The following is a 27,034-nucleotide window of genomic DNA, read 5'->3' as shown; positions in this document are numbered from 1 at the left end:
TATATTGCTTATGAAAACAACAACAGATAACTTAAGGTTGGAGTTCAACCTACCACAGGTAAACCATGACAATCCCATCCAAATCTTCGATCAACATGAAACCCATTCTGGTGAGCATATCTTGTAACTATATCTTTAATTGTCCCTGCAAGTATATGTCCATAGTGAGGCAGTCCAGTTGCAAAAGGAGGTCCATCATAGAAGGTAAATCTAAAAGAGGTAATAAAAATACATTAAGGCCATTTAAAAATGACAGTCAAGATTTAGGACAACATTTTTCTATATGTAGATTCTATCACAGTAATATGTATTAGGAAGAAGAAAAGCAGTAAGACAAGGGAATTCGGACCTAATGGGTTAGATATTTATTGCAGGTCCTACTTTCAGAAAGTTACTACTTCCAGAAAGAGCTGGGGAGGTTGCCACTATATTATTCGTTCTTCTATTATTCCCATGACAGAAGGAAAATTATTAATCCTGACCCTAATTCATTTTATCAGTAAAACAAGGCAATGAACACCTATTTTTTTTTTTTTTTTGGGTCCGGTCATGGGGCCTGAACTCTGGGCCTGGGCACTGTCCCTCAGCTTTTCAGCTCAAGGCTAGCGCTCTACCACTTGAGCCACAGCGCCACTTCCGGCTTTTTTCTTTTTGCGTATGTGGTGCTGCGGAATCGAACCCAGGGCCTCAGGCATGCAAGGCAAGCGCTCTACCACTGAGCCACCTTCCCAGCCCATGAACACCTATTTTATGAAGTTTTTGTACAGAAAACATACAGAATGAAAACAGAGATTAAACAGATTAATTAGGTGAAGGGAGACTAGTACTATAGTGGCCATCTATAGACTTACACTAAGGTTTAAGTGCTAAGTAAGAGTGGAGATGAGGACAAAGGTGAGTAAGAAGGCATTTTAGAAACTCTATTTACATTATCTCTTAATAAAATGGAGTAAAAAACAGTTTCAGAAAAAATAACTCTTCCTCTGTACAACCTCCCCCTTTTTTTGTCCGTCATGGGGCTTGAACTCTGGGCCTGGGCACTGTCCTTCAGCTCTTCAGCTCAAGGCAAGGGCTCTACCATTTGAGCCACAACGCCACTTCTGGTTTTCTAGTGGCTTATTAGAGAGTCTCACGGACTTTTCCTGCCTGGGCTGGCTTTGAACTGTGATCCTTAGATCTCAGCCTCCTGAGTAGCTAGGATTACAGGTGTGAGCCATCAGCACCTGGCTGTATAACACCTTTATAATAACAAGCCTATATTGAGGCTTGTACTCAGGATTTGATGTTGTTGCTTGGCTTTTTTGCTCAAGGCTGGCACTCTTCCACTGGAGTTATACCTTTATTTCTGGCATTTTTGCTAGTTGATTGGAGATAAGAATCTCACAAACTGTTCTGCCTAGACTAGCTTCGAACTCTCAACTTCCTATAGGTGTGAGCCACCAGTGCCTGGGTAGAAACCACTACTCTTAACAGCTCCACATTTACCAAACAAATTGACATACTTTGGCCTATGCTTTGACTGCTTTAAGCATTCCTGAAAACAATCAAATTTGGACCAGAACTGCAAGATTTTCTCTTCTTCAGCAGGAAAATTGATGTTCTCTGGAACTTGTTGTACCATTCTGTTGCTGCAAGAGAAATCAAATGTATTATTGTGACAAAGAAATATTGGAATAGTACATACCATATTATTAAAGTGGACATACATACACTTAGTCATATTCTGCATAAATTTAGTGGGCAAAATTCACCTCTGTTAAGAGTGTATCTCCCCTTTTTCGAGTAGTACTGGGGTTTGAGCTCAAGGCCTTGCACTTGCTTGGCAGGTGCTCTACCATTTAACCCACACCCAACCCTTAAGTACATCCTTACAGCGTACAGTCCTTTGGCAAATCACATCCTCTTCTACTTCAGCTCCCAACAACTACTTATCTGCTTTCTGACTTTCTAAGACTTGTATTTTGAACATTTCTTGTAAAAGGAAAATATAAGTGAAACATGTACTTGTGACCTATTGTTTTTGGGTTAATTCCCTTATCAGTTTTTCAATGTTTATCCCTATAACAAGGTCCAAACATGAATTCTTTCTATGGATGAATCATATTCCCTTTGACGGACATACCACATTCTGCTTATCTCTTCATCAGTTTACAGGCATTTGGATTGTTTCTACTTTTTTTTTTATTTTTTTTTTATTTTTGGGTCTGGTTGTGGGGCCTGAACTCTGGGCCTGGGCGCTGTCCCTCAGCTCTTCAGTTCAAGGCTAGCGCACTACCACTTGAGCCACAGCGCCACTTCCGGCTTTTTTTCTTTTTTTGCTTATGTGGTGCTGAGGATCAAACCCAGGGCCTCAAGCATGCAAGGCAAGCGCTCTACCACTGAGCCACCTTCCCAGCCCCTGTTTCTACTTTTTTGGTTGTTGTGAATAATGTTACTATGAACATTCAAATACAAGTTTCCATGCAGACATTTCTCTAAGCTATTATAGCTATATACTGCTATAAGTAAAAGTTGGAGCTATATATTAGCTTTGTACTTGTTTCTGTGGTAGTGGTACTGTGGTATGAACTCAGGGTCTCCAGGTACTCTACCACTTGAGCCACCCTGCCAGTTCCTTTTTGCCTTGACTGTTTCTTAGGAAGAGTCTCACATTATGCCTGGTCTGACCTGAATTTGAATTTTACTTTGTTTCCCTTGTAGCTAGGTGCACTCCACTGCACCCTATCTGTTTCTCAAACTTATATTACAGGCTTGAAATACCATTTCTGGCTGTACCTTACTTTTCGAGAAACTGCCAAAATGTTTTCAGTGATTGTACCATTTAAAATACTACCAGAAGTGAATGGGGATGCCAGTTTCTCCATATCCTCCTTAATAATCTTTACTATCTTTATGTTACAATTATTTTAACATGTATAAAGTAGGACTTAATTGTACTTTTGGTTTGCAGTTCCCTAATGACTAATTAGTGACTAATGATGTGCTGATTGCCATTTGTTTATCTTCTTTGGATAAATGTTTATTCATCCTTTACCCTTCATAACTGGGTTGCCTTATTATATTCTGTGGTGTGTGTATATGTGTGTGTGTGTGTGTGTGTGTGTGCGCGCGCACGTGAGTTCTGATGATTGCAGTTCAAAGCCTCCGGGGGCAACAAAGTCTGAAACTCATCTCAAATTAACCACCAAAAAGCTGGAAGTAAAGCAATGGCTCAAGTGACAGAGTGCTAGCCTTGACCAAAAAAAGTTAATGGACAGTGCCCAAGCTCCCAGTACTGGTTTAAAAATAAGTCTCTTGGATTTGTCTTCCTAGGCTAGCTTTGAACTGCATCCTCCGATCTCAGCCTTTTGAGTAGCTAGGATAACAGGTGTGAGCCACCGGCATCCAGCAAAGGCCTCATTTTTAAATTGCAGTATCTTTTCATAATGGCAAAAATATATTTTCCAAAAAGCTAAAAAGAAAATCTTGAAATTCTCTCTGATGGTGCTAAAACTCATTAGTAATATAAAAAACAGAAACAAAAAACAAAAACAAGTAGCTAGTAATTTTCTTACCTACATTCACGTGACAAAAAGTACTTTTCTTAAAATAACCTCTTCCTCTAGAACAGGGGAAACTTTTTGGTTGTTGTGGGGCTTGAACTCTGGGCCTGGGCGCTGTCCCTCAGCTCTTCATCTCAAGATGAGGGCTCTACCACTTGAGCCACAGTGCCAATTCTGGTTTTCTGGCCATTTATTGGAGATAAGAATCTCACGGACTTTCCTGCCCAGGCTGCCTTTGAACCGTGATCCTCATCTCAGTTTCTTGAGTAGCTAGTGCCCAGCAGGGGAAACTTTTTTCTTTGTTCAGTTATGGGGTCTGAACTCTGAGCCTAGGCGCTATCCCTCAGCTCTTCAGCTCAAGGCTAGCACTCTACCACTTAAGCCACAGCACCACTTCCAGCTTTCAGCCTATGTGGTGCTGAGGAATCAAATCCAGTCAGGGCCTCATGCCTGCAAGGCAAGCACTCTACCACTGAGCCACCTTCCTAGCCAGGAGGGAGGAAGCACTTTTAAAAAGAAAAACAAAACTTAAAGCAAAAAGGCAAAAATGTCATATTCAAAAATTTTTTTTTCTTTTCTTGAAAATAGGGTCTCATATATAGCCCAGGGTGGCCTCAAACTCATGATTCTTCTATTTCTACATCCTATGTGCTGGGATTACAAGCATTTGCCACCATTTAATTCAAATACCTTTCTTGCTATGTGGTTCTGGGTAGTTAATTCAAATTTTCATTTTATCTTTTATTGATTTTTCATGATTTCTGTAAGTAATAAGTTCCTTATGAGAAAAATATTAGTATCTTTAAAATTTTTACTCATAATCTCTAGCAGACACTGGATCAATTTATAACTCAACTAGTGAGCAATCCTCATTGCCTACTTCTTCTGACTTAAAATTCTAAATGAGGCGCCCAGGCCCAGAGTTCAAGCCCCACGACCGACAAAAAAAAAAAAAAAAAAAAAGAAAGGTACCCCAAAATTCTAAATGAGTTGCTGACTATACTTCCAAGCCAACATCAGATTAGAAAGGGACAGGATTGCTAGCAAAAAAGAAGATGAAAAACCTTAAGTACTCAAGAATTGCAGCAATCTGGAGCAATGGGCTCTAGGAGAAAAAAAAAAAACACCTCTACAAACCTCTAGTAGTTCTGAGTATACTAAAGCAATGTTTTTTTTTTTTTTTTCAGCTTAACATGCTGCATATTTATTCTATAACATAGTAACATACTATGCTAGCATCTACCACCTGAGCCACCGTGCCACTTCTGGCTTTTTCTGTTTATGTGGTACTGAGGAATTGAACCCAGGGCTTCATGCATACTAGGCAAGCACTCTACTAGTAACTCACATTCCCAGCCAGAATCTGGATTTTTAACAAGATCCCTAGGGGATTAGCATGCAGATCAAGGACTGAGCACCACTACTCTCACACTGTACTGACAATTATATAATTATATATGAAAGACTTGCTCTCTCCTCTCAGCCCAATCTTTTCATGTATCCAAGGATCCTACATGAAGCATTTGCCTCTCTCCTCTCAGCCCAATCTTTTTATATACCTAAAGATGGACTATGAAGTACTGACTCCCACACCTTAATCCCCCAGGTCAAGCAAAACACCAGGTGTGTGCTAACCTGCTTGCCCACAGGCATGCCACTCCATCCTGGGCTCAGCCAAAAGTCCCCATCACCCCAGGCTGGACATTCCACTCTGGACCTAACTGAATGTACCCACCCCTAGCCTCCTCATTTTACTCTTTTGATTCCTTGTTAAGACCCATATAAACCAGACCCCAAATCCAATACCTTGCACAACTTCCATACCTGCAGGAAGGTCCATGCCCCTCATCGACAATAAACAGTCCTAGCCTGTTGACGACTGAGTCTGATCTATTCCTTTCCCATTCTCTTCCATTTTCCTAACCAGGCCAATGTCTATACGAATGTAGATGACTGAAGATGCCCTGAAGTGTTGTCTTCCTATAGCTGCTATGTTATAAATCTCCTTTCTCTGTCTTTCACTATATCTTTTTCTTTGGCATATGGGGGTAAGGGGCCAGACTTAATGTGAGACTCTTGGACTTTGAGCCTGGGGTATAAAAAAACCCCCTGCTTTCAGCATTACAATATCAGATTGGATGATTATATGTAATTGGAAAAAAACCTTGTACCAATGACCGGGCTATGGCAGCTGCTGAGGACAAACAGCTGCCATGCATAAATCACAGGATTGCTCTAGCCCATTGTATCCACTGGAAAGCTGTACCTGCACAACAGTATCCAGCAACCACAGGGCGATGGGTGGGGGTAGTAGCTAAGTGGGGTGAGGGCAATTTGCCAAGTTATTCACAAGGATTCCATCCCTCATTCCCTCCCTTCTGCCCCCCACTGGTACCAGGGAATGAACCCAGTGTCTCCATGTGCTCTGCCACTTGAGCCATTATTTCAGTTTCTCTCCTTTCCTCTCACCACAATCCACCTCTCTACTCTTCCCAGTTCCACAACACTATCAGGCTACTTTAGCCTCAATGTCTTGTCTAAAACTCTCAAAGCTTTTGTTGGGTACAGCATTACATGCCTGACATACCAGCAGTCAGGAGGCTGAGAAAGAAGGGACTGGGAATGTGGCTTAGTGGTAGAGTGCTTGTCTCCTAGTATGCACAAAGCCTTGGGTTTAATTCCTCAGTACCACATAAACAGAAAAAGCCAGAAATGGTGCTGCGGCTCAAGTGGTAGAGGGCTAGCCTTGAGCAAAAGAAGCTCAGGGATGGGCTGGGAAGGTGGCTCAGTGGTAGAGCGCTTGCTTTTCATGCATGAGGCCCTGGGTTCAATTCCTCAGCACCACATAAGCAAAAAGAAAAAAGCCAGAAATGGCGCTGTGGCTCAAGTGGTAGAGCTCTAGCCTTGAGCTAAAGAGCTGAGGGACAGCGCCCAGGCCCAGAGTTCAGGCCCCCCGACGGGAACAAAAAAAGCAGCTCAGGGACGGTGCCCAGGCCTTATGTTCAAACTGCAGGACTGGCAAAAAAAAAATCCCCCTCAAAAAAATCTCAGGAGCTCACTTGCTTCATTGATTTCTCTGTTATTGGTAGTATTGTTTGTTTTTGCTTTTGGAGGGAGGAAGGGTGGTATCCTTTTAACTCTACTTAAGTGTTTCCACTACTCTTCCTATTATATAGGCAAGACATTTCAGTCACCAAATGATCCCCACATCCAATTAATCAGCAACTCCTAGATTCTACCTCTAGGATTCTTTCTCAGTTTCCCTTTTGAACTCCTAGATCTTATGTCAAATTTCACACCAACGGTAGGTCCATCTTAGGTCTTTTCCCTTAAATAATATTCTATTAACATTTATGCTATAGACATACCAGTAAAAAGCACAAAATCTTTATACAAAGATATTCATATGTGAAAAGTGATGCCAAGATGAAATCATTCTGGAGACACCCAGATAAAATTAGGGGTGAAAAGTTACAAAGGGAGAGGGCTCATACCAGCTATACCAATGCCCTTCTAAAGGTTCAAAAGAGGAAATGTATAGCCAGGTGCTGGTGGTGGCTCATGCCTGTAATCCTAGCTACTAAAGGAGGCTCAGATCTAAAGATCACAGTTTGAAGCCAGCCCTGGCAGGAAAGTCTGAGAGATTTTTTTTTTTTTTACATCAGATGGGTAATGTGCCCACGTTGTAAAGGTTTAGAGGAAGGCACATATCACAAGCGCGTGAGAACCCAATTACGCTTATGAACAGGAAAAGGATCGGTCTGAGAGATTCTTATCTCCAATAAACTATTCAGAAAAAGCCAGAAGTGGAGCTGTGGCTCAAGTGGCAGAGTGCCGGACTTGAGCACTGAAACTCAAAGACAGGGCCCAGGCCCTGATTACAGGCCCCAGGACTGGCCACACAAAAAAAAAAAAAAAAAAAAAAAGGAGGTGAAGGTCCTGATTTAATCCACAATACCAAACAAACTCCAACAAATCAATAAATCAGATAAATATGTTTTTTTGGGGGGGAAGGGAGAAAGGGCAGTCCTCTACCAGTGCCACGTCCCCAGCCTTTTTAGATAAGATCTAGTGCTTTTGTTCAAGTCAAGACTTGGGCCATAATCCTTCCTTCCACCTCTGCCTCCCTAGTAGATGGGAATACAGGTCTACACCATCTGCCCAATCCTCATACAATGATCTAAATAGAGTATGTGCCAAAGAATGGTACCTTCACAAGTGAGCTACTAACCTTATCCTCAAGTCTCCAAGACCAATGGACTTTATCTAAGTAGCTTATACAAATTTCTCCGTTTGCCTGGAATTCCTGGAATATGATCATGGTATACAATGACATGCATATTCTCATTGCAGTACTCTTCTATTCCCAAATAGATACCTTTGGAGAATCTCCCTCTCTTTATTTAGGTTGGTACACAGGAACAATTCTATAGGCAAATAAGTGAAAATATTCAAGATGACTAAAAATTCAAGATGACTAAACTATGGTGCATCAAGACTGGATATCATACAGCCAATAAAAATAACAAATAGAAGCTGGGCGCCGGTGGCTCACGCCTGTAATCCTAGCTACTCAGGAGGCAGAGATCTGAGGATTGCAGTTCAAAGCCAGCTCTGGCAGAAAAGTCTGTGAGAGTCTGATCTCCAATAAGCCACTAGAAAACTGGAAGTGGCGCTGTGGCTCAAGAAGTAGAGCGCCCCTCTTGAGCTGAAGAGCGCAGGGACAGCGCCCAGGCCCAGAGTTCAAGCCCTACAACCAAAAAAACAAAACAAAAAAACCCCAAATTGGTATAATAGTTGGCCTAGGCTGGGGTGGTAAATCACTGGTAGAGTGCTTGACTAGCATGTGCACAAATCTGGGTTCAATCTCCAGCACTGTTAAAAGCTAAACCAAACAACTTTCTCCACACCCCTAAGTGTTAATGGGAGTTTATTTCCAGGACCCCTAGAGATGCCAAAATCAAAAGATGTTTAAGTCCTTTATATATAACAGTGTATATAACTTACATGTATAATATCACATCCTTTATATTATTTTCAGATTACTTGTAATACTTAATATAGTTGAAGTGGTACGTAAACAGCTGTTATCCCATATTAAGGAATAACCAGAAAAATATAATTTGAACATGTCTACTACAGATGCAACTTTCATAGACCTAACTCAGCCCCAAATCACATGCTGGTTGAGTCCCTAAATGCAGAATTTGTGTGTAGGGGTGACTGTACACATCTCACACACATACGTGTACATATAAATAGAAGTCTCAGATACACACACTTATATTATCATTTTCAAAATACTCTTACTCATTTCAATACCTCCTCTAAAAAGAAAACTACAGATGAGGCTGGAAAATATAAGGGCCACATCCCATTGTATTTCAAATCCAGTAGCAATAGCGACTCCCTATTTTCTGAACCAAGGGGATGGGTACTTTCAAATCCTACAGTACTTTAGGGATGGTCTGCCCTTCTTCAAGCCCCCAGGCAGCTCCAGACGTGGAGCTCCACGCTTCCCAGCTCCTCCCATTGAAAGCTGCCTTTCTCCCCCGTGTTCCCAGCCAGGCATGCAGCGGGGACTCTGAGAGCCCAGGATAGGGATGCAAGCTTGGGCAGCGGTACAAGCAAGGTCTCGGGAACAAAAGACAGGAAGTGGAGCTTGAGTATCTCCAGGGTGCCAAATCACCCCGAATGCTCACAAAGCAGCGAGCTCAAGACCCCCCCCCTCCTCGCCCCCGAGGACTGCTGAGGAACTTCGGCGGGTTACACTCCTTGCACTCCTACTTCTGAAGGTCTTTCTACAATCTCTTCTCATCTCCGTTTTAGAAGAACACAGACGCTAACAATGTAAAGGCAGGTGAATCTGAGGGACCCGGAGCCCCCTCAAGGGCGAGGTTTACCTGATGGCCTCGGCCCGTCAGCCTAGAAGAGCCGCGACCACGCTGCAGCGCGCCTGCCCGAACTGATGCAACGCCCTGACAGCCCGGCGTGCTGGCCCCACGGAGACCAATCATCATGAGCAGTCTAGCACGCACCAACAACCTGGGTGGCAATTGGCTGAGTGGAGTCTGACCACGCCCACCGCCCGAACCCTGAACTGTTGTGCGGGCTGGGATCCCGGTTCTTTCCGGGAAGAGACTGGCAGAGGGACTCGGGGATGGTTGGGCTGGGCGGGGCGGGGCGGGGCGGGGCGGGCGGAGCCGGACCTCGCGCGCCGAGACTCTTGAGTTCCCGTGATCTCCTTCCCCGGTCCTGGGCCTCTTCTTCTTGTGTCAGCATTTACCTAATAGGATATTTAAGGTCTGTACATTTCACTTGTAAATCACAACTAAAATGTAATTTTTTAATACATGTAAATCACAACTAACAACGACTTTAATTACACTGTGGGGCCTGTGCAACTAATTCAGAGGCTGCTTCCCCTGTTACTACAGGCCAAAGAGAAAGAAGGGCCTAACAATTAGCTAGACCTTAAAAAAAATTGTACTTTGTTTAAAATGCTTACCACAGCGCTCAAGTGGCATAAGTGTCTGCTGTAGAAAGCCATACGGTCCTGAATTCAAAATCTTGGTAAGAAGTGGGTGGCTCACACCAGTAATCCTAGCTACTCTGGAAGCTGAGATCTGAGGACAGCGGTTCACAGCCAGCCCTGGCTGGAGAGTCCATGAGACTCTTATCTCCCCATTAACCACCAAAAAGCCGGAAGAGGTGTTGTGGTTCAAGTAGCAGAGTGTTAGTCTTTAGCTAAAAGCTCAGGGACAGCACTTAGGTGCTGAGTTCAAGCCCCAGGACTTGCACAAAACAAAAAGCACACCACCTCAGTATGTCTGGGCTTTGGTGGCTTTAAGCCTGTAATCCTTAATTCTGAGGAAGCTGGTTGAAGTCAGCCCCAGCAGAACAATCCAAGAGACTTTCCCCTTTAATTAACCAGAAAAAAAGCTTAAAGGGGAAGTGTTACTCAAGTGGTAGAGTGCTTGCCCTTGAACAAAAAAGCTGAGTCCCTGAACTCACACACTCCTCAAACAATAAAATAGCTGGGTGCTGGTAGCTCATGCCTGTAAATCTTATCTATTCAGGAGATCTGAAATCTGAAGCTGTGGACTGTGATTTGAAGTCAGCCCAGGAAGGAAAGTCCTTGAGACACTCATCTCCAGTCAAAAAAGCCAGAAGTGGAGCTGTGGCTCAAGTAGAGAGTGATAGCCTTAAGCAAAAATCTCTCTTAGAGATCTATTAATCACTCAGAGATCTCTTCAGAACTATGCCGAAAGTAGTGTCCCGGTCGGTCGTCTGCTCAGACACCCGGGACCGAGAGGAATATGATGATGGTGAGAAGCCCCTCCATGTCTACTACTGTTTGTGCGGCCAGATGGTCCTGGTGCTAGATTGTCAGTTAGAGAAATTACCCATGAGGCCCCGGGACCGATCTCGTGTGATTGATGCTGCCAAACATGCTCACAAGTTTTGTAATACGGAAGATGAGGAGACTACCTACCTTCGCAGGCCTGAAGGTATCGAACGACAGTACAGGAAGAAGTGTGCAAAGTGTGGACTACCGCTCTTTTACCAGTCCCAACCGAAGAATGCTCCTGTGACCTTCATTGTGGATGGAGCAGTAGTGAAGTTCGGCCAGGGTTTTGGGAAAACTAATATATATACTCAGAAACAAGAGCCTCCTAAGAAGGTGATGATGACCAAGAGGACTAAAGACATGGGTAAGTTCAGCTCTGTAACTGTGTCCACCATTGATGAAGAGGAAGAAGAGATTGAAGCTAGGGAAGTTGCTGACTCCTATGCACAAAATGCCAAAGTGATTGAAAAACAGTTGGAGCGCAAAGGTATGAGCAAGAGGCGGCTGCAAGAGTTGGCGGAACTGGAAGCCAAGAAAGCGAAAATGAAAGGGACACTGATTGACAACCAGTTCAAGTGACCCGGATCTTCCTCTGAGACCAGACTGGAAGCAAGTCATAAGATCATAAAGAAAAACATCTTGGTTTCTATTTATTCTCCAGGAGGATTTACTTTGCTTCCTATCCACTAGGTCTTCAAGTCCATTTGACTTATTTTCTAGGAGATATATATCAGTTTTTGTGTAAGTTTTCTGTGCTTTTATTTTCGTCTATTTGGTAAAAAGTTCTTCAGCTGTTTAGAAACTATTAATACATAAGTGTTTTTTTTCTACTTTCTAAGGTGGCTTGTTTTTGTTTCCCAAAATGAATTCATATGAAAACATACAAGGCTGAATACCCAGTAATTGGTAAAGCCAAAACTCTTCCTTTATAACTAGAGGTATTTACTATTCTGAATTGCTTCTGTGAAACTGTAAAATACATATTAAGATCATTAATATATTTTCATTGTAGTATTTTGAGAAATATTTGCATAGGGAGCTCCCTACAAGGTATCTGTTACATTTCTATACTATATGCTGAAATATTTGTTTTTATACTAATCCTAATCATTTCAACATCTGGTTCAAGTTATGTATTTTGCTTTATAAGATTGTAAAAGTATACATTATTAGCATTAGGCAAGCATATGTCCTTCATTATATTTTATTCTTTTACATGGGCCCTCACCCATGGCAGAAGTTGCATTCCAGAAACTAGTAGTAGCGCAAGCTTATAACTCCAGGTTACAGAGGGAGGAACATCAAAATCAGAGATTGCCTTGGTAAAAAAAAAAAAGCAAGACTCAAAGTCAAACTGCAAAATGACTGGGAACACTAGATCTTTAGTTCAATCTCTACCATTAGAAACAAAAAAAACTTGCCAAAATATTGGGTTGAGAAGTATTTTATAGTATGTTGCAAGGTATTGAGTGACAATCTCCAGACAAAATATTTTAACAAGTAATAAAATCATAAGAAAAAGTTATTGTGATCAAACATACCACATGGATCAAAGACCTGAATCATTTTTCCAGAGTAACAAGCCTTCCTATTTGGTGAGGCATGCAGCTCAGTGATTTGAGAACTTGTCTAGCCTACACAAGGACTTGGATTTGATTCCATCACCTTCAAAGACAAAATTAAAAACAAAACATCCAAGAAATCTGAGCATGAGTGAAACAGGCAAAAATAATGGAGGTTACTATCAGAGGAAACAGTATCTTTGAATGTGGTTGTATCTAGATAACAGGGGGTAGGGGAGGCATCTTGATGTCATCTATTGCTTTGTAGATAAAGCATGTGAGACTTAAATATGGTCACAAACTTTCACTCCCACTGAGGAAAAAAAGGCTATATGTGTTTTGATCTATAGAATACTGAAGTGAGTGAGCTGGTTCTGGAGTTTGGCAGTATCTGTCCTGCCTCTGGGAACATTTACCCTTGGATTCAAATTGCCATGTTTTAGAAGCCCTTGATGGGCATCCAAAAGTAGATGCTTAGTGCCCACCTGAACTATTCCAATCACAAAACATGCAGAGAATAATGCAAAAGTTTTGACCAAACAGCAGGTTTATGAGCAAAATAAATGTTACTTGGATGGTTTGCTATGATGCAATAGGTAAGAAGATATAAATAGGATTTCTATAGAAAAAGGACAACATTTAAAGTATTTATTTTGCCAAAGAGTTATTCCCATTTGCCTTGAAATCCGAAGTCTTGAATCCAAAAGGGCTTTTGAAGCTACTTAGTTCCTTGCACTCTTTATTTATTAACAAATATACAAACTGAGCATCTGCGTGCCACACACATTTAAGAAATAGAAACGTGTTAAAAACCCAGAAGATTCCAACCCTCATAGTTTGTATTCAATAAATCAATGAATACTGGGGCTGGGAAGGTGGCTCAGTGGTAGAGCGCTTGCCTTGTAATGCATGAGGCCCTGGGTTCGATTCCTCAGCACCACATAAGAAAAAAAAAGCTGGAAGTGGCGCTGTGGCTCAAGTGGTAGAGCACTAGCCTTGAGGTGAAGAGTTGAGGGACAGCGCCCAGGCCGAGTTCAGGCCCCATGACCGGACCCCAAAAAAAAAAAAATCAATGAATACTAAGATAATTTCAGATATACCCATACTTGCTTATCATGTATAGAGGTCTTCAATCCTAGTCAGGTTTATTTAGTGAAATATTAAACTAGCTTCACTGTATGGACTATAGATCTGACTCCTGTTGGCTACAGGTTTCAGGTTAATTTCCATATGCCTGTTGCCAAGGTAGAACTTTGGGCCTGATGTACCTGCTTCTATAAGTCGCTCCCCAATTAACCGAGGCCGAGATCAGGAAAACTGTATTTGGCTTCCTTTGTCTCACATTTTTTTTTTTTAGGGTGGGGAGGGTCAGTCAATTCTGGGGCTTGAACTGGGCTTCGGTGCTGTCCTTAAACTCTTTTTTTACTCAAGACTAGAGCTTTACCACTTTGAGCCACAGTACCGCTTTTGGTTTTCTGGTGGTTAAAAAGTCTTATGGGATTTTCCTGTCCCTGTGGGCTTTGAACTGGGATCCTCAGTAGCTAGTATTACAGGTGTGAGCTATCAGCTCCCACTGTTTCTCACAGTTTCTTATGATGGGCTGAAATATTCCTACATATAAGTCTCTATCAGAACACAAGTGTAGACTTCTTTTTTTTTTTTTAAACTGGTCCTGAGGCTTAAACTCTGAGCTTGGGCACTGTCCCAGAGCGTTTGTGTTCAAAGCTACTGCTCACCACTTGAACCACAGTCCACTTTTGGCTTTTAGTGGTTAAATGGAGATAAGAATCTCTTGAACTTTGCTGTTGGGCTGGCTTCCAATTATGATCCTTAGATAACAGCCTCTTGATTAGCTAGGATTTCAGGCATAAACCACCAGTGCTGGGCTTAAAGTTGACTGTTAATTGATCCTTTTATATGCAAACAACAAAATGGAAGTGCAAAATATTTAGTAAATTAGATATAAATATTTCAAATAGTCTATAATTCACACAAAGACTAATTTGGAAAATGTAAGTATACCAAACCATTTATTTAAAATAGGCTTCATGTAAACTTATCAAAGGATGCCCATTAAGCCGGGAGCTGGTGGCTCATGCCTGTAATCCTAGCTACTCAAGAGGTTGGGATCTGAGGATTGCTGTTCAAAGCCAGCTTGGGCAGGAAAATCCTTGAGACTCTTATTTCCAATTAACCAACAGAAAACCAGAAGTGGCAAGATGGCTTAAAGTGGTAGAGTGCCAGTCTTGAGCAAAAGAGCTCAGGGATAGTGCCCAGACCCTTTGTTCAAGCCACACAACAGACAAAAGAAAAGTCCATTAGTTATTTAGGATGGAAGGTAACAAGAAGCACTCAGGAGTATCTTGTACCTCATCTTGCAAAAGTTCAAAAAAATTTTTTTGATAGTTTGAACAGGTTGGTCAAAAACTTCTAGATTCAAATTATCTTCCCACTTTAACATCCTGAATGCTTGGGCTATAGGTGTGCACTACCACACCACCCAGCTCCATTTTTTTCTAGTAGCCTTCTAGGAAGAAATACAGAGCAATTCCATATAAAAATAGGCCATAACTAGAATGATGTTTCATCAGCCAGACTTTGAATATTCTTCTCTGAAATTTCTTGTCAGTTCATTTTCTGGCTCAATTTTCTTCTGAAAGTCTTCTTCATATTCAGTGTTAAAACCAAGTTCAACATTTATTATTTTGGTTTTGCTTTCCTTTTGGCTTCTTTATGTTTCTTCCGACAATCCTAGAAAAATCATAATCAAAAACCTCTATTAATAATAAATACTAATTGTTCTCAAAGTGTTCAATAATTATAAAGTAAAATTTTGATCACTATCATTGCTAGGGTTGTCAAACTCATTTTGGAAATGCTCACTGGAATAACAGGGACCATTCAAACATTTGGCTGTACATGTTTGTTTAGGAGACCATAATTCAGTCTTTGAAAACCTCCTGATGTCCTGTTAGTCCTGCTACATTCTGGGTACAGTCACCCAACAAGCAAGTCTGTTTCCTCACCTGCAACAGTCATAGGTTTAATTAAAATACCTTAATTCTTTCCAGTACTAGAATCATGAGAGTTTAAATCAAGTTCTCAGTTGTTATCTTTTCTAAACCTTCATCTCTTATTCCTGCTATTCTTTTTTTCAAGGTTTTTGTTTGTTTGTTTGTTTTTGTTGGTTGTGGGGCTTGAACTCTGGGCCTGGATGCTGTCCCTCAGCTCTTCGACTCAAAGGGAGCGCTCTACCACTTGAGCCACAGTGCCACCTCTTCCTGCTATTCTTAAACCAGGGAAATTTCAACACAAAAACAGCACCTTATTTACTGGAACAGACAATCATGAGGGGAAACAATTACTTACCATTAGTAGGCTATTTGTTCGGGCTTCCCAAGCATTCTTGCTCATATTATTTCCCACACCTCTCCAGAATAAGTCAGAACCTATAAAGGAAAAAAAAAACAAGTAACATGAGCCTCTTATTATAGAAATGGAAAACATTCTTGGGTTGGCATTACCGAGATCTTCAATTCTAGTCAAAACCATTTAAACAAATTTCTGCAAAACTTTGAGCTAGAGTGTGACTTCTAGTTTTCTGATGCTTACAGACTTTCCTGCCCAGGCTGGTTTCGAACAGCAATCCTCAGATATCAGCTTCCTGAGTAGCTAGGATTACAGGTGTCACTGGCACCTGGCCAAACTTAAACAATGTTTCTTTCAAAATGAAAAATTTACTAGAACTTTTACTGTTTATAGATCATTACAATTACATTATGTCTTTTTGTGTATTCTAAGCTTTAAGAAACAAAGAATTCACTATCAGCCTCAATTTTTATGTGAACTTTTAGAGTACTGAAAAACTTACAAGTTTTATATGTTCGCACGTCCTTATTAACAAAAGAGGCCCTTGTTGAGGATAATGAATGAGCAGAGAATTTGGTAACTAAGGAGCTCTTGAATCTCCAGGAGCTTTACAAGTTAATATACACTAGTATGAAAGTAACATGGGGGCTAAACCATACAACATTACAAAGGATCAGAATTTTCAGCTGTGAATTATTGGATCAGTGCAGAATGATAACAGGTATCCTATTGCCTTTTAATGGAAAAATGTACTTACCATGAAGTCTTTTATCATTTTTAGAGAAAAAGAAAAATCTAGTGGTCTCATTTTCAGGTAATATTTCTTCTCTGAAAAGGGAGAGAAATAAAAAGAAACTAGGTAATTCACCTTATATATACATATATATGTGTACACACACATACACACACACTTTTTTTTTTTTTTTTCTTTTGGGTCTGGTCGTGGGGCCTGAACTCTGGGCCTGGGCGCTGTCCCTCAGCTCTTCAGCTCAAGGCTAGCGCTCTACCACCTGAGCCACAGCGCCACTTCCGGCTTTTTTCTTTTTGCTTATGTGGTGCTGAGGAATGGAACCCAGGGCCTCAGGCATGCAAGGCAAGCGCTCTACCACTGAGCCACCTTCCCAGCCCACACACACACACTTTTTAAGGCAAGGTATATAGCCATAATGGCCTGGAACTCACTACGCAGCACAAACTGTGATCCTCCTGCCTCAGACTTCTGAGTGCTGGGATTACCAGTGTACCAACATATTCATTTTAATTTGAATACCGAAGAAGACAAAATACATTGAAAATATAAATTATGCCTTAGAAATAGCTGCTATGTTTGATTAATGTTGCTCTGAGTTAAAATGACTCTCCCTAACCCTTTAATTCAACATTTTTTTTTTTTTTTTAAATATTTGAAGCCTTGACAACAAAGACTTAAGTACAACTTATATCTTCCCCACTCTGGTCATTGATACTTGTACTCCCACAGTACTAGTTGTTTTGGCAGTGCTCTCATGTAGAGGTACCCAGCCCACTGTAGCACTCAAACTCACTTTCCCAAGCACATCCGAGCCCTGCCTTTCCCCTGCCCAATTCTGCCCAAATCTTGAGAAAAAAATAATTACACTCTCCATTATTAAAAGGCTAGAGACCTCTAGAAAAGGTCCACTGAAAAGAAGTCTAGATGCTTCCAAAATACTTCTGAAGGCATGTCTTACTCAGAGTTTACAATGATCAAATATACTGTTACACAATTACTTACCCAGGGTTGGGCTTTTCATTATCTATTTCTTCAGTAACATCCTCCTCTTCTGAACTGCTATCTTGGAAACGGGGATCTGCCTGCCAGACAGTCTTCCCAGGTTTCAGTGCTTCAACTTTATAGGTTTCTATATTTTTATGACAATAAAAGATGATGAAGTTATAATGAGCACACATGTATTTCTTTATACAAAAATGATTACACTATATACACATGTAAATTTCAAATATATTATGTAGAATTCTACTTATAACCAGTTGAAAATAGGTAGTATCATTTTGCCCCTAGTGCTGGAGAAAATCTTTTCATGTAAGGCAAGTAGTCTACTACTGAGCTTCAGCCTCAGTTCCTATGTAGCATTATCTTTGCTAATTTTCAAGTACTAAAAGAAACCACAGTCTAATTTTGGCATTGATAGTGACTAGGCAAGGAATATAACAATAAGAAAAACATAAAACTAAAGTTTTATAAAAGAACAACACTTTTTTAAAAAAATGCCAGTCCTGGAGTTTGAACTCAGGACCTTGAGCTTCTTTTAGCTCAAGGCTGGCACTGTACCCTCTGAGCCACAGCTCCACTTTGGGCTTTTTGGTGGTTAACTGAAAATGTGAATTTCCTGGACTTTCCTGCCCAGGCTGGCTTCAAACTAGGATCCTTAGATCTCAGCTTCCTGAGTAACTAGAATTATAGGTGTGAGCCAATGGTGCCTGGCACCACACAATTTTTCAAAAAGAACAGAGAATAACCTTAACATCTGTACTATTGAGAGAAGTCTAAAATATAACAAAATTCAGAAAAACTAGGTTTTCTTCTGCTTAAGGAAAGAAATATATCTTGATGTTTTCAAGTCTCCAAACCTCTTTCTAGACTGCTGAAAAAGCTACTAGACACAACCAACCCCTTACAAGTCTCCAGAAGTTTCCAACTACTAAGAATAATTCCCAGGTTGATGGTGACTAGGACTCATTTCAAGGTCAATTTCTCATACTTGGCTCTCAGATTAAAAAAAAATAATGCTAGAATGAACCTTTTCTACAAGAATATTATGTAATCAGAGCACACAATACACTGCATAAAAAACCCCTGCTAAGCCTGGTGCCCGTGGCTCAAGCCTGTAATCCTAGCTACTCAGGAGGCTGAGATCTGAGAATCACAGTTCAAAGCCAGCCCAGGCAGCAAAGTCCATGAGACTCTTATCTCCAATAAACCACTAGAAAACCAGAAGTGGCGTTGTGGCTCAAGTGGTAGAGTGCTCACCTTGAGCTGAAGAGCACAGGGATAGTGCCCAAGCCCAGGGTTCAAGCCCCACAACCGACCAAAAAAAAACCCAACCCCCCCCCCCCCAAAAAAAAAAAACTTGCTACATTGTATAGTTCCTTTTGGAATAACACACAAGTGCTACACACACTGATGCTATTTTATGTGCCAATCTTTTACACAGAATCACAAATTATTGTATATTTCTGGATGGTCTACCCTGCTTTTTATAGAGAACTCCCAGAAAACTGAACATGAATTTTAAAAACTGAATAAGAAATAGGTTGCTAAAGAATAGACATTTTAGGCAGGCATGGTGATATACTTCTTTAGTCCTATAATATACTCCTATAAAACTCAGGGTATTTAGATAAGAAGATTGTGAGTTTGAGGCCAGCCTTGGTTATATGGCAAGACCCTATATCATAAAAGAATAGCTATTTTTCCCTGTGGCTGCTTATGGTTGAGATAGGATGAAAAATTGTAGCTGATGGTGACACAGCCTACTCATATCAAACAAAGAAGGCTATTTCTCCTATCATAAACAGCAACAGTTTTGCATGTCACAGCATCTCTTATGGCATTTAAAGAAAGCTATTTGCTTCACATCTTCCTGTTTTTATGTAACAGAAGAAGGTATACAATCTTTTCCTTTTTTTGGTCGGTCCTGGGACTTGAACTCTGGGCCTGGGTGCTGTCCCTGTGCTCTTCAGCTCAAGGCGAGCACTCTACCACTTAAGCCACAACGCCACTTTCGGTTTTCTAGTGGTTTATTGGAGATAAGAGTCTCACGGACTTTGCTGCCTGGGCTGGCTTTGAACCGTGATCCTCAGATCTCAGCCTCCTGAGTAGCTAGGATTACAGGTGTGAGCCACCGGTGCCTGGCTAGGGATACAATCTTTTTTTTTTTTTTTAAAACACAATACATGCTTTTATTACAAGACTACTGAGCATACGAGGGAAATTCATCATTCAGTAATTACATCGAAAGCACAGATACTTGAAAAAAGGGAAAAAAGATTCATTAAATTATGATATGGTTAAACTATGACCAAATAGAAAATTTATATAATAAAGCCAGAAAAAAAGTTGTAAAATATAGTTTATAGTAATTATTCACATTCAAGGCTGTACATCAATACATACAACAATGGTGGCCCCGAACATGAATTCAATCCAAATAATTCATATATTAGAATTTAAATAACACAGACTAAACTAGAGGCCAACCTTAGCCAGCAAATAACCTTATATAAGAATAAAAATACAAAGTGTATATCCTAGTATCATTGCATTATTTGTTTTCATAAGTTTTTAAAAAATTTTTGCTTTAACTGTACATCACAGTTACAGCTACAGACCAGTAGGGATACAATCTTATTCTCTGGCTTTCCTACATATCTCAGCTAGCTCCCCAAGTTTCTCCCTGAAATGTAAAAATAGTTAATTTCATTCATCACATTTATGGTCATGGAACACTGAATCTCATATTATTTATCTAAATCAAGAAAACAGACCTTTATCCAGACAATAGTAAATCCAGTACAGTGAATAGACAAGCTTAATCTGCTCAAAATAAAAATGTGATAAAAAAAGAAAAGTACCTTCATTTTCATCTTTAGTGTCTGAATCAAAAAAGGAGAATGTGAACCCGCTGGGCTGTGTGTCCCCACTTGTCTGAGCTGCAGAATTATGGCTTCCCTCTGTTTCCCCAGCACAGTCCTCTTTCTGTGGTATATCTTCTTCCTTTTCATTGCTATCTTTTGGAGTCTGGAATATTTCTTTCAAATCCATAGCAATATCATAATACATTTCTTTAGATACTTCAGGTAGCTTCTCAGCCTCTTCTCGTTTTTTCTTTCGCTTTGCTTTACTGCAATGACATATAAAAACATGAATATCATAAAGGCAAGTTTTGAAAAATTTGAAAAAATTAAAAGTCACATCCTTGGATAACTTTAATTCCATCCTTTTAATAATTAAGATTTACAGAGAACCTTGACCAACAAACTTTTTATACAAAATGATCTCAAACAAATGCAAATATAACTTTTTTTTATTGTGAAAATACTGTACAGAGGGGTTACAATTACATGGGCAAGATAATGAGTACATTTCTTATCAAGCATTGTAGCCTCCTCCTTTGTTTCCCCTTCCCATCCCATCCTCTCCCCGCCCCCTCTCCCAATCCTCCTCCCCTACCCCCTGCACCAAAGTTGTAAAGTTTGTTTTCGACATAATGACTTGTACATCTCATTGTTGCAATGGGTCCACCTGTTTCCCTATTTAAACGAGTTGTTTTTCCTCTTCCCCTCCACAAATTATACCCACATCTAATACAGTGAAAGCAGGGGTTGGTTATACCATGGGGGAGGGACGTACAAAGCAACAAAGAAAGATAAATGTGTTAGAAACAATCACATCAATGAAAAAAAAAACATTTGAATACTTATCTTAGGGTTCATTTCCCTAACATCAACCTATCTGACCTTTTCTGTTTGAAATGCAAATATAACTTGATTCATATTCTTTCTCTTCCTCCCTCCCTCCCTTCCCCCCATCTCTTTTGTGCCAGTTTTGGGGTTTGAATTCAGGATCTGGACATTGTCTCTTAGCTTTTTTGCTTAAGGCTGGTGTTCTACCACTTGGCTTTTAGGTGGTTAATTGGAAATAATAGTCTTATAGACTGCTGCCTGGGCTGGCTTCTACCCATGATCCTCACATTTCAGTCTCCTGAGTAGCTAGGATTATAGGAATGAGCCGTCAGTATCTGGTACATTCTCCTATTTCTTATCTTCTAAATTACAATTCAGAAATTAATGAAACTATCAGCTGTAAGGAATCACGGTCAATGGGCCTACATCCTCAGTTGCAAAAGGAACATAATAAATCAGATGCTTTCTATGATCATTTTAAGTTTTAAATGAAAAAGGAATCAAATGTAATTCAGTTTTAAAAATGAAGTAGACATGTGCTAAATTTACTAGACTCTTTTGGAATTGTCTATATTGTCATGTCTGCTCTATATTTAGAAATGAATATACTTTTCTCTTTAATCTCAAACAAAAAGTAACATGGCAGTTTGCAGCAGAGTTTTTAGAAAATAAAAGAACAAAAAATACCCTTTCCTATTAGAGTTCACTCTATACAAGACATAAAGTTGTTAAAGATCTAAAATGGGAAGAAGAAGCAGGATATCCTGTCTGTTCAGAGTCAGAAACAGTTTATCCTTCAGAAAATGAACCCACCTGGTTAATTTTAAGATAGATATACTTCTTGTGTATAGGAGTCCTGTAAGAAAATGTCACACAGACAATTCTTTTTTTTTTTGGTTGGTCGTGAGGCTTGAACTCTGGGCTTGGGCGCTGTCCCTGTGCTCTTCAGCTCAAGGCGAGCGCTCTACTGCTTGAGCCACAGTGCCACTTCCTGTTGTCTAGTGGTTTATTGGAGATAAGAGTCTCATGGACTTTCCTGCCCGGGCTGGCTTTGAACTGTGATCCTCCGATCTGGGCCTCCTGAGTAGCTAGGATTACAGGTGTGAGCCACCGGTGCCTGGCTCACACAGACAATTCTAGTACTTATTACAGAGGTAGTATATGTGGCTTTAAGCCTGGATCCCATAACTCCTTGATGCTTCTTTCAAGAGTTTGAAGTTAATTTACCTATCCCATGAACATGGGCTAGACTAAATGACTCAGAGAAAATGGAAAATAATCTCAAAGATTTAGTATGTGACTTCTGGCAAAAAGAGCCAGGGAAGAAAATGAAAGAACAAAGATTTTTATTACATGGTAGTAGAAAGATTATCAACACTATCACCTGTATTAATTCAGAAAATAGAAAAAAATCCAAATAATTGGGATATCACTCAGATGTCGAGAAAGTGTTGCCATTTTCTGACAGTTTCTCTTTTTTAAAAATTTCTTTTTTTTTTTTTTCTTTCTTGCTAGTACTGGCACTTGAACTCAGGGCCTTGGGCTCTTGCTTAGCTATATTTATTCAGTGATGATTGCTGGTCCTGGGGCTTGAACACAGGGCCTGAGCAATGTCTCTGAGCTTTTTTGTTCAAGGCTGGGCTCTACTACTTAAGCCATAGTTTCACACCCAGCTTTTGTTGGGTAATTGATAGTTGCATGGACTTTCCTGCCCAGGCTGGCAGTGAACTACAATTCTCAGATCTCAGCCTATGAGCAACAAGGATTACAAAGGGATTTTAATTCAACATGTCAATTTACAAAGTACAATGATCTTGATCAATGTCACTTTTGCTTCGTGTTTTTGCTCACAGCTGGTATCCTATTACTGAGCCATTTTGCAGGTCTATGATTTCTTTTTAAAGTGAAACGTGAGAGCTGAGACTGAAACTTTTTTTTCATAAGAAGCCAGGACCTCACAGTAATCCCCAGTTTCCAGAAGAAAAATGACATGAAATTTAAGAAATGTTTTCAGCTGAAGATCAAATGGATGACATTATCGGGAAAACATGATGTAAAGCATGGGCCATGTGTCAGATCACAACTGCTTCCTGCTTTTTTTTTTTTTTTTTTGATACTGGTCCTGGAGCTTGAGCTCAAGTGCTGTCCCTAAGCTGTTTTGATCCAGGCTAGTGCTCTATCACTTGAAACACAGCTCTACTCCTGGCTTTTGGTTTAATTAGAGATAACAGTCTCACAGACTTTCCTGCTTTCAAACTATGATCCTCAGACTCAGCCTCCTGAATAGCTAGGACTATAGGCCCCTGCTTCTTTCTTTCTTTTTTTAATAGTCTGAAATAAAGGAAAAAAATGATTTCACAGCATGCAAAAATTATACAGAAGCAAATTCCAGTGTCCACTAATAATTTTATTGAACACAGCCTCCCTTCATATGCTACTTTTCTACTATACAGGTAGAGGAGAGCTGTCACTCACAGAGACTGGCTTGCAACCTAACATATTTACTGTCATGTTTACTAATATATTTACTTCCCAGAAAAACCTGTAGACCTCAGTTTAAAAATAAATCTTTGCTTATGGATAGAAGCAAAAGGAAGAAAATGCATGGGAATGAAGGGAAGGGATGACACTGACCAAAAAGCATTGTACTCATAACCTGACTTATGGAATTCTAACTCTTTGTACAACTACTTAATAACAATAAAATATGTAAAAAAAGAAATGGAAAGTTAAAAAAAATAAAATCCTAGACAGAGCTAGGAAACAGCAGCAGTCTGAACCAATGCATCTCAGAACTGTATGTTAGCAATTTCAGAAACTAAGGTAAAAAGTAGCTCAATTTACCTGTCTTTGGGTTTATCATCCGTTTTTCTTTCATAAGTAGCATGGTCATGCCTTGTTGGGTCATAATGTATGACATCCCTATGTAAAAAGAAGGGATGTTAGAAGAAATCCTCAAATCATATATGTAAAACAACTAATTGCAAATCATAATTTAAGACTAGGAAGACTAATTTGGGGGCAAAAATGAAGCTAAATAGAATCAAAGAAGAGAATTTGGTTCTTTTTGGGTGTTTTGGCCAGTCATGGGGCCTGAACTCTGGGCCTGGGCACTGTCCCTCGCCTCTTCAGCTCAAGACTAGTGCTCTACCACTTGAGCCATGGCGCTACTTCTGGCTTTTTCTGCTTATGTGGTGCTGAGGAATAGAACCCAGGGCCTCAAGCATGCAAGGCAAGCACTCTACCACTGAGCCAACTTCCCAGCCTGAGAATTTGGTTCTTGTTAGAAGAGTATTTTTAAGTTATCTGCTTTTGAATTTTCCTGAATTTTTCTGATACCTTAAAAAATTTAAACATACTAAGTTACATACACACAAAATGATATACTTCTGAAAATTTACATAAAATATTTCACTGGTTAAGTCAAGAGTTGAACAGAAGTAGTAGAGAAGAGAAAATGGGTCACATGTTGGTGACCAACCCTGATGATATCCCAGTGTTTCATTACACTAGTCTCTCTAAATTAAACACTTGAAATTTTCCATGCTATAATTATATAGATGAATAATTTTAGAATTAGTACTTAAACAAGTTTACAATGGTTTAACAAATGGGAGAAATGCTATTATGACAACTATGTATAGAATAGGACATATCTATACATAGAATACATAGATATCCAATCGATAGAATATATATAGAATATGTCTATACATAGAAATAGAATATATAAAAATAATTTAAGATTAGCTTCTTAACACGAATCACTGGGTTAAAGATAAGGCTATTATAAGAGGCAATACGTGTGGTCAAGTGCTTGTCCCAAGAAGCTAAAAATGACCTGGCTAGGCTGAGTAAAGAGCTCTAGGTGATTGACCTTAAGTCAATCACCTAGATTGTTTTTGTGTAAGTGTGGCTGGTACTGTGACTTTACCTCAGGGCCCAGGCACTGTCCATTAGCTTTTTGGCTCAAGGCTTGTATTCTAACTTGAGCCACACCTCTACTTATTTTGGTGGTTAACTGGAGATAAGAGACTCTAGAACTAGATCTCCCCTGGTTGACTTTGAACCTCAATCCTCAGATCTCAGCCTCCTGAGTAGCTAGGATTATAGTAGGTATGAGCCACAGTGCCTAGCTCAATCAAATAGTTATAGCAAAGTTAAGACACTTATGGCAAAGGGAAATATGCTAGAAAGTGTCAGAACATAAACCATACTTAAATTTCTTAGCTGCTGGTCCCTTGTTTAGAGGGTTGTTCAAGCTGGTGTGTAAGACACTTTGCACAACATTCAGGGCTTTCTTTTTTTCTGCAGCAAGTTCATCCTCCTCAGCACTTCTCTTTTCATTTACCTCTTTGAGGAAAAAAAGGATAAATTAGAAGACCATATGAAGTACATAAACGAAACACATCAAGATAGGGTTAGAGTTTCACCAGATTTTTTCTATTCTATCTACAAGCACAACAAATTCCGAAATCACTTGACTAGCAAACAAAATGTTCTACATTTATTCCCATTGACAAATGTAAAATTTGGACTTAATGACTTCAGCAGCAAGTCCATGGCAAGTGAAGACTGAAAAATGTAACACAGGAAGCTACTAATTTTATAAAATTAGAAAATTGATTTTTAAAAAATATTCTAAAGGCGTTAAAATATTCTAAAAGTATTTTAAAATATTCTAAAAATAATAATCTTGATTGCATGTTAGTAAAATTGACAGTGAAAGATGGCAATTTATTTATTTTGTTCCAGTTCTGGGACTTGAACTCAGGGCCTGAGTGCTATCCCTGATCTTTTTCACTCAAGTATAGTACTTTACCATTTAAACTGCAGCTCCACTTTCCAGCTTTTTGGTGGTTAATTGGAGTTTAGTCTTACAGACTTTCCTGCCCAGACTGGCTTTAAACTGAGATCCTTAAATATCAGCCTTCTAAGTAACTAAGATTGCAGGCATGAGCTACTGTCATCTGACCATAAGAGATGGTAATTTAATAACGGTTACAGAAATATTGGATTACAGAAATAAAGCCATGTACCCTACAAATAAGGCACCACTGAACTCCATAAGCTGTCACTTTAAACTACTGGAAACAAACAAGTACCAGAGAACAAAACTAGTTTGGATAACAGAAATGTGAAAAAAGCCCAAGCCTGTTTCTTCCAAATTAATTCTGGAAATCAACAACAAACAGAAACTAGGGAAAAAATGACTAAGGGTTCAAAGCAGAGTCTTCAACCCTATCAACCTATAAACCATTTGGAATATAGGTGGGCAAACAAAGTAGAGTCTCAGGAGGAGAGCATGCAGAAACAAAACGAGCACATATGATAAAATAAAAAAGTATGAAAAGCTTTCCAGGTTATAACATAATGAAAATGTCAATATTCAACAATTTTTATATATATACATATATATATACATATATATATATACATATATATATATACATATATATATACATATATATATATATATATATATATATATATATATATATATATATATATATATATATATTGTTGTTGTTGTTGGTCATGGGGCTTGAACTCTAGGCCTGGGCACTGTCCCTGAGCTCTTCGGCTCAAGGCTAGTGATCTACTACTTCAGCCACAGTGCCACTTCCCGCCTTTCCTGTTTATGTAGTGCTGAGGAATGGAACCCAGGGCCTCATGCACGGTAGGCAAGCACTCTACCGCTGAGCCACCTTCCTAGCCCCTATTTTTATATTTTTTTTTGTATTAAAAAGAAAAGCATATTGCCA

The 27,034-nt window shown here is 39.7% G+C and overlaps 3 protein-coding genes, 1 non-coding gene and 1 pseudogene across 9 annotated transcripts in view; 1 reads left to right on the top strand and 4 right to left on the bottom strand.

Annotated features, from left to right (window-relative positions):
- Iars1 (isoleucyl-tRNA synthetase 1) overlaps positions 1-9,521 on the bottom strand; it is a 72,789-nt gene extending 63,268 nt beyond the window's left edge. For both annotated transcript variants that reach the window (XM_042686566.1, XM_042686565.1), the window contains exons 1-3: positions 9,446-9,521; positions 1,503-1,628; positions 54-210 (exon numbers count right to left, since the gene is read on the bottom strand). In XM_042686566.1, the coding sequence (XP_042542500.1) occupies positions 54-210; positions 1,503-1,621 (276 nt within the window). In that variant the 5' untranslated portion in view covers positions 1,622-1,628; positions 9,446-9,521. The remainder of the gene's footprint in view (positions 1-53; positions 211-1,502; positions 1,629-9,445) is intronic.
- On the top strand, positions 3,221-11,723 carry LOC122113558 (STING ER exit protein). Of its 3 annotated transcripts, XM_042686581.1 has the most exons (3): positions 3,221-3,245; positions 6,300-6,304; positions 10,799-11,723. In XM_042686581.1, the coding sequence occupies exon 3, from the start codon at positions 10,804-10,806 to the stop codon at positions 11,470-11,472; it is 669 nt and encodes a 222-aa protein (XP_042542515.1). In that variant the 5' UTR covers positions 3,221-3,245; positions 6,300-6,304; positions 10,799-10,803; the 3' UTR covers positions 11,473-11,723. The 3 variants fall into 3 exon arrangements, with proteins under 3 accessions (XP_042542515.1, XP_042542514.1, XP_042542513.1); XM_042686580.1 differs by lacking the exon at positions 6,300-6,304 and having other exon boundaries at positions 3,227-3,245; positions 10,790-11,723; XM_042686579.1 differs by lacking the exons at positions 3,221-3,245; positions 6,300-6,304 and adding an exon at positions 5,704-5,709 and having other exon boundaries at positions 10,788-11,723.
- LOC122113923 lies at positions 5,706-5,838 on the bottom strand. Its single transcript, XR_006148485.1, has one exon. It is a non-coding gene; the product is annotated as a small nucleolar RNA SNORA84 (small nucleolar RNA).
- On the bottom strand, positions 7,202-7,299 carry LOC122113921 (annotated as a pseudogene).
- Positions 11,724-14,694: 2,971 nt separating the features above from the next.
- Nol8 (nucleolar protein 8) overlaps positions 14,695-27,034 on the bottom strand; it is a 30,392-nt gene continuing 18,052 nt past the window's right edge. For all 3 annotated transcript variants that reach the window (XM_042686567.1, XM_042686568.1, XM_042686569.1), the window contains exons 11-17: positions 25,487-25,622; positions 24,114-24,191; positions 20,439-20,707; positions 17,578-17,704; positions 16,582-16,652; positions 15,825-15,904; positions 14,695-15,206 (exon numbers count right to left, since the gene is read on the bottom strand). In XM_042686567.1, the coding sequence (XP_042542501.1) occupies positions 15,156-15,206; positions 15,825-15,904; positions 16,582-16,652; positions 17,578-17,704; positions 20,439-20,707; positions 24,114-24,191; positions 25,487-25,622 (812 nt within the window). In that variant the 3' untranslated portion in view covers positions 14,695-15,155. The remainder of the gene's footprint in view (positions 15,207-15,824; positions 15,905-16,581; positions 16,653-17,577; positions 17,705-20,438; positions 20,708-24,113; positions 24,192-25,486; positions 25,623-27,034) is intronic.

This window comes from Dipodomys spectabilis, unplaced genomic scaffold (genome assembly GCF_019054845.1).
Source record: "Dipodomys spectabilis isolate Male_0828 unplaced genomic scaffold, ASM1905484v1 ptg000098l, whole genome shotgun sequence".
NCBI lineage: Eukaryota > Metazoa > Chordata > Mammalia > Rodentia > Heteromyidae > Dipodomys > Dipodomys spectabilis.
The sequence above is the reverse complement of the archived record's forward strand: the minus strand, read 5'-3'. Positions and strand labels throughout refer to the sequence as shown.